The sequence below is a fragment of the Myotis yumanensis genome, unplaced genomic scaffold, assembly GCF_028538775.1.
Source record: "Myotis yumanensis isolate MYYU_CA2020_CCGP unplaced genomic scaffold, mMyoYum1.0.hap1 SCAF_1, whole genome shotgun sequence".
Taxonomy (NCBI): domain Eukaryota; kingdom Metazoa; phylum Chordata; class Mammalia; order Chiroptera; family Vespertilionidae; genus Myotis; species Myotis yumanensis.
Window position 1 is genome coordinate 236705448 of NW_027223752.1, and position 10380 is coordinate 236715827.

General features: G+C 60.0%; 1 protein-coding gene across 1 annotated transcript; it reads left to right on the top strand.

Annotated features, from left to right (window-relative positions):
* The first annotated feature begins 163 nt into the window (after nucleotides 1-163).
* On the top strand, nucleotides 164-4245 carry MSX1 (msh homeobox 1). Its single transcript, XM_070411280.1, has 2 exons — nucleotides 164-829; nucleotides 3065-4245. Exons 1-2 carry the CDS (start codon nucleotides 361-363, stop codon nucleotides 3505-3507), a joined length of 912 nt encoding a protein of 303 aa, XP_070267381.1. The 5' UTR covers nucleotides 164-360; the 3' UTR covers nucleotides 3508-4245.
* The last annotated feature ends 6135 nt before the right edge of the window (nucleotides 4246-10380 follow it).

The following is a 10380-nucleotide window of genomic DNA, read 5'->3' on the forward strand; positions in this document are numbered from 1 at the left end:
AGCGCCCAGGGGCAAGTCCGCAGGAGCTTAGCCCAATGGGTCGCGTCGGGCCCGCCCCCTCGCGCGCTGATTGGCCGCCGCCGCGCTGGCCTCGCCTTATTAACAAGTTCTCTGGGAATCGGCGGCCCGACCCGGAGCCGGCGAGTGCGCCCGGGAACTCCGCCTGCGCAGCGGCCCCGCCGAGAGCCAGGCCCCGAGCGCGCGAGCTGGCCTTCTGGGGAGGGGCGGGAGGCGCGCGCGGGAGGGCCCGCCCGGCCAGGGCCCGGGGCGCGCTCCGAGGCCAGCGGCGCTCCCAGCCCGCCCGAAGCCCATGCCCGGCGGCTGGCCCGTGCTGCGGCTGGAGTGGGGGCCCGGCTCTGCATGGCCCCGGCTGCTGACATGACTTCTTTGCCACTCGGTGTGAAAGTGGAGGACTCTGCCTTCGGCAAGCCAGCGGGGGGCGGCGGGGGCCAGACCCCCAGCAGCACCGCAGCCGCGGCGGCCGCCATGGGCACAGACGAGGAGGGGGCCAAGCCCAAAGTGTCCCCTTCTGTCCTGCCCTTCAGCGTGGAGGCGCTGATGGCCGACCACAGGAAGCCCGGGGCCAAGGAGAGCGCCCTGGTGGCCTCCGAGGGCGCACAGGCAGCGGGCGGCTCCGCGCAGCCCCTGGGCGCCCGGCCCGGGTCGTTGGGCGCCCCAGACGCGCCGTCCTCGCCGCGGCCGCTCGGCCATTTCTCGGTGGGAGGACTCCTCAAGCTCCCAGAAGATGCCATGGTCAAAGCCGAGAGCCCCGAGAAGTCCGAGAGGACCCCGTGGATGCAGAACCCCCGCTTCTCCCCGCCCCCAGCCAGTGAGTAGCCTGCAGCAGGCAGCGGGGGAGGGGGGCGGGCGGGGATGCGGGGCCCGAGGGCGCCAGGCCGCGCGCCGGCGCCTGCGTGTCTCCGGTGCTGGCGTACCTGCTGCGGGTACCTGGAGCCGGCGCTGTGTCTACGATGGCGGGGAGGTCGGGGTCTGCGCATTCCCACTTCCACCCAGGAAGATGGTTCGAGACCTGGCTAAGGCCCAGCGCTGGGTCCACTTTCGCGGGCTCCTGGCCTTGGTTAGGCGACCGTGCGGGTGGGACTTTACTTGTTGGGCACGGGTGTCCGAGCACTCTGTCCTCCTGCCCCCACCAAACCACCCCGGGGAGTCCCTGCTCCCCCGTCCGATCCTAAGCCCTGCTACCTCGCCGTTACCCCAGCGGGTGGGTCCCAGCGGCGCCGACATCTTCCCTGCACGGGGAGTTTCACTTTCTCATAGTAGAAGCCTGGTGTCTCCCCGCCACCCCCCAAGAAAGTATCTCTTCGCCGGAAGGTTCTGGAGCTCTTGCAAAATTCCCCTCCCCCCACCTCTAAGTTTCAGGCAGATTCTTGGTACTTTGAGGGGGCTAGGGGGAGGGGGGATGCTCAGGTCCAGTGGAGGGGGCGGGGCACCCAGTCAATTAGTGGGAGGCGCCCCCTCTGAACCGGTTGGAAGCGCCCAGAGGTTCCGCCAGGGCCACTGCCGCGGACTCCGCTCCCAAAGGCGCTTTCACGGCTATGCCAAGGCCTGGTGGCCCCCGGCTTCTCTGCCCAGCGAACCAGCTCGAAGATATTTCAGGAGCACGGGAAATTCCCAAGTTTTCCTCGTTTCCTCCGATTATTTTGCGCGGCATAATAGCAACCCGAATTCAATGGCGCGATGCTGAGGAATGATTTTTATCTGGGGATTAAAACGTCTTTGAAAGGCAAGCCCCTCCCTGGGCCTAATGGCCGGGGAAGGTGGCCCAGCACTGCGCTGTCGCTGGCAAAAGGAATGTCCGCCCCTCGGGTGGCCTGGCGGAAATGGACTCCGGGGCCAACCGCTTCCCTGACTCTCAGTGTCTTTGATTGGGAAAGAAGGAGGGACTGTTAACCCGAATTTTCGTTTGACTCACATCCTGGTGGTCTGAGGACCCAAAGGATCATTTGTTTTTATTTGTTTAAGGCTTGAAAAAATGCATAATTAGGCAAAACCCGCATGGTGAAACATTCCAGATTTGAATTCATTTCCCCCCCAGAGAGAAGCGGCTGCGTAGGCATCATGTCCTTTCCCGGGCTTGGGAATTTGGTGGGGGCCTCTGCCTGGACCCTAAAGTTGCCTCTTGTCCTAGGCGAAAAGTGTTCCACGTTTTATTTGGGCACAGCTGCCTGGCATGGCAGGGGCTGCCCTGACCGGTGGGCCCCGTCCCCAGCTGGCTCATGTCCGTCCTTGAAGTCATAAGAAAAAGATTGTTCTGCACTTTTGATGTCTGTGGACTGAGCCGCAGGTCCGGGAGACGCCAGAAGCGGTTGCACACACCTCTTCCCACTGGACCTCACATTTGAGTGTGACCAGAGGGCCAAGGGCTCTGGGGGCAGGAGAGGGCCAAGAGACAGTTGAGATCATCATAGGATCAGAAGAAGCCCCCTTCGAATGCAGTCTCTTTCCCACCCCCCTCCACACGGCAGGACTTGGCCTCGGTGTGATCTTGGAACCCGGGGCTTTGCTCCACCTGCGGTGCGGGGGACTGCCCTTAGAGCCGGGTAGGAACTCACTTTAAAGATTGGAATTTGGAGATCTGGATTCTGCCGCTGTGGCCTAGCCGAGCGCCGAGCACTCAGTGGACACAGATCGGTGTTCCGCCAGCATACCCGGTGTGTTCTTGGACTGGGCGCAGGGCCTCAGTCTGGGTGTCTCATCAGCCCTAGTAACAGCCATGGCCCCCATGTGCGCGGCAGTGGGAGAAGGTCCGGCTGGGACAGTCCCGCCAACGCGGCCATCCGCATTGGGCCGGTCACTTCTCCCCACTTATGCTCGGGCCTTGAACCTGGGTATGTTTCATCTGAACTCTTACGTTTCTTCATTTGAAAAAAGTAGACAAGAACGTCTCCTCTTCTGGGTGGTGGTGGGAAGTGGAGAAAATACTTTCCAAGGGCCAAATGAATAGACGGCATTATTATCCATCATGAACTAGTTTTTAGGGGGCCGATGACGCTCCCGCGCACTCCCTCTTAACCCCCTGCTTCTTTCTCTCTCGGCCCCCTAGGGCGCCTGAGCCCCCCAGCATGCACCCTGCGCAAGCACAAGACCAACCGCAAGCCGAGGACGCCCTTCACCACCGCGCAGCTGCTGGCGCTGGAGCGCAAGTTCCGACAGAAGCAGTACCTGTCCATCGCCGAGCGCGCCGAGTTCTCCAGCTCGCTCAGCCTCACCGAGACGCAGGTGAAGATCTGGTTCCAGAACCGCCGCGCCAAGGCCAAGAGACTGCAGGAGGCAGAGCTGGAAAAGCTGAAGATGGCTGCGAAGCCCATGCTGCCACCGGCCGCCTTTGGCCTCTCCTTCCCGCTGGGCGGCCCGGCGGCTGTGGCAGCCGCAGCCGGCGCCTCACTCTATGGCGCCTCGGGCCCCTTTCAGCGCGCCGCGCTGCCCGTGGCGCCCGTGGGACTCTACACGGCGCATGTAGGCTACAGCATGTACCACCTGACATAGAGGGCCCCAGGGCCGCCCACCCGTGGCACCAGCCGATTCCTCCAGCCCCAGCCTTCTGCAAGCAGCAGGGGCGTCCCCCGCGAGCTCCCCTGTTCAGCACCGCCTGGCTCCTTCCTTTAGCTCCCGCTCAGCTCTGGTGTCTCCCTGATTTCACTCTCTGAAGTCCGATCCTCTTCCAAAAATGTGACTGGAAGGGTCCCTTCTGTTCTAGAATCTAGACCCACCCCCCTCGTGTTACAGATGGGGAAACTGAGGCCAGAGAGGTTAAGACATTGACCCACCGGGTCCCCAGCAGAGTTAGCAGTTGGGCCAGGACCAGAGGCCACTTCTCCAGCACCCCTGCCTCCTGTCCTGATCCCAGGCAGGAAAAGCACGGAGAAATTCAAGTTTGAAGATGTTGGAACGGAGGATCCTGGGAGAGAAGAGCATGCCGGGAGATATGGCTCCCGGTCCTTCCGTGGGAACACTTCTGGCCTGAGCAGCCAAGCGTTAGCTTTGGGGTGGGGGGTCGGGGGTGTACACAGATGCATTACGAAGGTAGGTTGAAGGGACCTCTCTCTCTTACCAGTACCAGAAAAAAAATTGTAAAATAAAAATTTAAAATTCTCTTTCTATTTAACAGTACATTTGTGTGGCTCTCGAGAATCCCTTTGGAAGGGATTGGGTGTAATATACTGTATATTTGAAATTTTATTATCATTTATATTATAGCTATATTTGTTAAATAAATTAATTTTAAGCTACAAGAATGGATCTCGGCACTGATTTCGTCTTGGAGTTCTACTTCTTGCCACCTCTTCCCACCTACGATTGCTTTTCCGTGCGATGGTGGTTTTATGCCAGCAACTTTCGGAGGTGACCACAGGCTCTTCGGGGACAGGAGGGGCTGTCTTTCTGCACACGGAGGACAGATCTGCATTAGCAAAGTCAAGTGGAGAATTGAAGCAATTACCTGGGATAATTAGGCTCAATTTTCCAATTCACTTTAAGCTGAAATCGACACTTGTTCAGGCGACCCAGAACCGACTCTTTCTTTTTTTCTCCCCCTTTTAACCTGTCTCCGAAAACAAAGCGAATCACCCAAATGGTTTGATGCCTGCAGACAGCTAATCCAGACAATTCCCACCCCGCAGCCCTGCCTTTCCCACAGGCGGCCAGGTGGGGTGGAGGGAATGCTTTGCTGCTTTAAGCCGCCGCGGCAGGGTTTGTGGAACTAATTTCGAGCTGCCAGAATGTGAGCGCCTTCACACCCCCAATTAAGACCCGGACTGACCCCTAGAAAAAAACAACACTGAGAGCCCAGGGCAACTGCTCCCCGCCTTGGCGTGTCCTCTCTGCATGAGCCCTACCTCCAAACTCGAACAAACTCTGTTTTTCTTTTAATACAGAAAGTTAACTTAAGGCTTCCAGGAGGACACATTTGAGCGAGCGCCAAGTTTAGCCTTCTGGGGGGATTTCTGCAAGGACGTTGCCCTCTTAGTCAATAAAGCCTACTATGTTCCAGGCACCGCTCTGTTCCCTTAGAGTTGGGGGACCCCCAGACTTAATTCTCACCAGACCTGCACACGCTTCTTCCCGCCACCCCGCCTCAGGTCCGCAGTGGCTGGCGCCTCCAGCCCGCACCCACGCAGGACAGCCCGAGCCGCCACTGTAGCCAGGCGGACCATTATTAAGACGGGAAGCCAGCAGATGAATTTGTTAAAGCTGAAGTACCTGGCGTTGGGGCTTGGGGCGCGTGGACGTCTCCACAGATAGAAACCGTTGCGCAGCGTGGAAACCCCGTCTGGGGCGCGCTGGGTATTTCCAGCCCCAGGGACCGAAGGCAGGTCCGCCTAGGAACTCCCAAGAGAGCGCAGGGTTTCGCGCACGCACCCTGAGCGCGCGCTGGGCAGGTTCCCCGGTACCCAGGGTCTCCAGTCCCTCAGCCTCTGTGGCTCCGCAAATATTCCCTTCTCGCCCCCCCCCCCCCCCCGACGGGAAGAAAACAAGCTTGCTGGGGAGTGCGGGTCCGTGGCACCAAGATGGTCTGGGGGAGCCCGGTCTCTGGGCTTCCAGAAGCGCGGCCAGAACTCGAGTCTGAGCCTCTTGGTCCCCAAGAGAAGCGCACGGAGTCCCATCTTTAAAAGTTTTCAGATTCCCAGGCCCACGGAGCCCTTGAAAAACGTTGAGGGCTGATTCCCCCCCCCCCCATATACATTAAACAACCCGAGTGGCCATGCGCAGGGGACCCACCCTGGCCCCCACAAACCTTATGGGTTCCTTTCTGGGCCCCTTCTGGCGATTCTGCTTTCCTGGGGAGAGCATTGAACTTGAAGTCAGACAAGCCAGTGTGGTTCAGCCCAGCCCTGCGACTGCCTGACTTGGGGTAGAGAAGATCCCTCCATCTCATGGGTCCTTCGTTTTCTCATCTGCGAAATGGGCCTGGGAATCTCCCCCCACCCCCATCCCCGAATTTTGGAAAAGTGTCCACGAGCCCTGTGCAGAGGGTGCCCAGGGAATACCCGGGGGGGATCTGAATTTTCTCAGTTCACGGAGCCTTCGTGGCACCGGAGTGCTGTCAACGAGTAGGAAAAGGGGAACAGCGGGGTCTGTTCCGGTGTCTCCTCCGGCCGGGACTTGGCAATTTAGGGTCCAGGCAAAGTCAGAGCAACATAATTGCATAATGAGCAAGGGCTCGCGCTCTGCAGAAGCGCCTCGGCTCCAGCGAGGCGCTAGCTGCAGGCGAGGCTGGCGCTCCCCCTTCCCCCACCCAGGGACTCGGCAGGAATGGAAGGGACCCCGCCCCGTCCACCCCGCCCCCGTCGCCCGCCTGGGGTCCGGGTTTCCTTCCACTTCTATGCCCCTTAGTTTTCTCATTTTCATGTCTTTTCTCGTTCAGCCCTTTCTTTGCCCCCTCTTCTGTTTAATTCCCTCTCTGGACAGGGCGTGCGCACGGAAAGTGCTCAGCGTTGTCTGGGTCCGAGCGGTGCGCTGGTGTGGGGTGAGGCCCCCAGCAAGGTCCTGCCGCCCGGTCTGGCGGGGATTGGCGGCGGGGCTCCGGGCACGGCTTTTCACTCACCCCAGCCCTTCAAACTCCATCGCTGGTGGATCAAGCGAGGGCGGAGTGGGCTGCGGGTTCCCAGGCCCGGTCCTTTGCGGATCCATCACGCTGAGTCTCCACCCACCGCGCCCGCAGGAGTTCCCGCACACGCGGCCTCCCCAACCCCCCAGGAGATGTTTCCCCAGGGAGATGACTGTGGTCCAGAGAGGCGACATGATTCTCCCAGGTCACACAGCCAGCGAGGGGCGGAGCAGGGGTTCGAACACAGATTCCACTTCGGGACCCACGCCCCCCCCCCGCCCCCCCCACCTCCCGCACCGCCCAGCTCCTCTCGCTGCGGGCTGGGTAGTGCCAGGCCTGCTCTCGGCTGTAAAAGGCCGGCGAAGCGCGCAGGTCGCTGGAACATGGGCCGCCCTCGCTCTACGAATTTAACTCCTTCCTGTTGTGTCCTGGAGCAGGCGCCATCCCCGGGGGGAGCGGGCTTCTCCCCTCCCTGCACCCCGTCTGTGACGGCGTTTGCGTTTTGTTGGGGAGGAGACAAGCCTCAGTCTGCAGACTCGGCTTCTGATCGCGCTGGCGGGACCAGAGAGGCTGCGGGCCCTGGTGAGGCAGCCGCACCGGCGGCGGGACCGGGCGCTCCCAGCCCCAGGTAGGTCGGCGATTTGTGAGGCCGGGGTGGGGCGGCTGAGAGCGCCTTTTTTAGGGTTCCTTTCTCTGCTCCCCGACCACGGGGCTGAAGGCCCAGGTCGCGCCAGAGGCTCCATGAAGACAGTGACTCACGAGGCGAACCTTATGGCTGTGAAGCTGCGAACGTGCCGGAACCGCCCCCGCCACCCCCACGCACCGAGGGATCCCCCACCCGCAGCTCGGCTGTGAGCCGCCGCCCGCGCGCCCTGCCCGCGCCCTCCGGGGCGCAATGGGAAGCGGCGCGGAGAGGCCAAGGCCGCCTTTCAACTTGGCGGCTGGCGCCGGCCTGGCCGTGCCTCCGGGGCCCTGCAGTCTCCCCAGCTCCTTCCCCGCCCTCCGGGCCGCGCACACGTGGCTGGGCCCGAGGCCCCTGGAAGCACCTTCACCTGCCCCCCTCCCCGCCCCGACCACCAAGTGTCCACTCTCCGATGCACCTCGGGGCCCTCACTCAGAATCTCGGGTTTCCTTCCGCTCCCCTCCGCGGGACCACTCCCCCTTCCCCAGCGCGCGGAGCCCCTCCAGGCTGGGGAGACCCTCTCAGTGCGCCTCCTCCACAGCGCCCTCCCGCGGCCTGCGGGCCACAGCCCCGCTCTCTGCAGCGTCTGCGGACCTGAGGCCAGGCTAGGCCCCCTCTGGACCCAGAGCGCCTACCTGCCTACACACACACACACACACACACACACACACACAGGATCAACACGCATCATCAATGATCAATGTATGCATACACAGCACGCTCTGCAACAAAACACACATCTAACACAAATAAACCAATACAACACATGTACAACAAACACACAGACACCCAACACATCCAAACAACATACAATATACACACAAACAAAAACAGCACACATCACCAACCAACCACACACACACACACATACACCTCCAACAAATACATACACCCAAATAATATCTTCCAAACACATGCAATGCAACACACATCACACACACACACACACACACACACACACATACACCTCCAACAAATACATACACCCAAATAATATCTTCCAAACACATGCAATGCAACACACATCACCAACCAACCACACACACACACATACACCTCCAACAAACACATACGCCCAAATAATATCTTCCAAACATGCAATGCAACAATCACACACACACACACACACACATACACCTCCAACAAATACATACACCCAAATAATATCTTCCAAACACATGAAATGCAACACACATCACACACACACACACACACACACACAACCAACCAACACAACCTACAGAGGCTGCCCACTCTGTACACACAAGACCAACACCCACCATCCACACACCCTCATAGCGCACAGCGCATTTGTAGAGGCAACTCTACACCCTCCAGGTCACCCCCTCTCCCATTCCACAGGAGCTCTGCCACCTGGGACCTGCTGGCCCTGGCAGACACACACAGTCTTGGGGGAGACGACCCAGGGGCCACATGATTGGGGGCAGGGAATCCCCGGGAAAGGACATCCTGAGAGATGCCAGGCAGCGAGGCCCCTAGCCCAGTGGTTGGCACACTCATTGGTCAGCAGAGCCAAATATCAATAGTACTTCTTCCAAATAGACTCGCCCAGGCCGAAAACCGACTTCTGCGCATGGGCCACGAAGTTTCAATCGCACTGTACGTGCGGTATTTTGTGGAAGAGCCACACTCAAAGGGCCAAAGAGCCGCATGTAGCTTGCGAGCCGCAGTTTGCCGACCAGGGCCCTAGGAGAACAGGCTGCCATGCTCAACACAGGACCGGCTCCGAGCTCGGCGGCTGGCTGTGTGGAGAGGAGCGGGTGGGTGTGTGGGAGCCTGGTTCCCCTGCGGTGCACGCAGTCCGTCCCAGTGTCCCAGTCACCCCCACGATCCAGGCCTGATGCAGACCTTCCACAGGGCGGCAGTGAGAGTCGCCTGAGGGATTGCCGGGAACTTCCGCACAAGAACCCGGGGTGACTTCTGCTCTCCTTCCTCCTCCTGGGGCTTCTCCTCTCCACCCCCGACCCCTCCGTCTTGCACGCCTGCCTTCTGCTGCCTCTGCAGAGAGCCTTGGAGCGCCTTCCCAGGAGTCAGACCAGGAGCGGGGCTGTGCTTGTGGAATGCAGGCCCAGCCGAGATCTGGAAGGTCCATTCAGGTCCATTGTCATGCGAGGTTAGAATGGTGAAGGCTCCTGTGCGGGAAGTCCGGCCCCCTGGTCTTAGGAATCCTGGTATTGGCACTTACTAGCTGTGTGGCCTTGGTCAAGTTCCGTAACCTCTCTGAGCCCCACTTCCTTCATATAGAAAGTGTGGAGTCAATCTCTGCATTATAAAACTGCAGGCTGCATTTGCGGGGCTTCTGGAGGTGCGGTGGGTTCCATCGCAAAGCCTCCCCCATGCGGGTCCAGTTTCCTGTCTCGAACTCCTGACACCATTGGGACCTCTGCGGGGAGTCCTGTCCCTTTGTCGCCGCTCAGATGAGCCAGCCTGAGGGTAGCTGGACTCTGGTGCTTTGGGCCGCTACTTAAAAAGATACCTCCTTTTTGCCCTGTTCTCGGTGGTTAGAGCGATGGCCGCATACTGAAGGGCCTCAGGTTCGATTCCCAGTCAAGGGCGTGTACCTGGGTTGCAGGTTCAACCTCTGGCCTGATCATGGCGAGAGGCAACCAACGTGTCTCTCTTACATAGATGTTTCTCTCTCTCCCCCTCCCTCCCTTCCATTCTCTCTAAAAATCAATGGGAAAAGTATCCCTGGGTGAGGATTAACAGCAACAACAAAAGATGCCTCCTTTTCTCTCTGATGACCTCGCAGCGGCAACAAGGACTCCTCCGCAGAAGAAACGGCCATTGTCAGGGCCACACCGACTGGGAGCGAATGTTTGGGGTGGGCTGAGTGACCCACCTCTCGAGCTCTCTGAGACTCAGGCTCCACTTCTGCTAAACGGGCACAACCATGACTCCTGGCAGGGAGAGAGAGGGAAAGGCTCTCCCCCACCTCCATGCTGTTGGTCTGTTCCGTCATCTGCATCCTAGCTCCGGGAGGGGAATCACAGGGACCTGTCCCTCCTGATGTGGCAGCAGCAGGCACGATGGAGCCCTCGCACGCCCCAGGACCATCGCAAGAGTTAGTTCCACGTGGATTGTGCTCCCGAATCCTCACAAGCAGGCA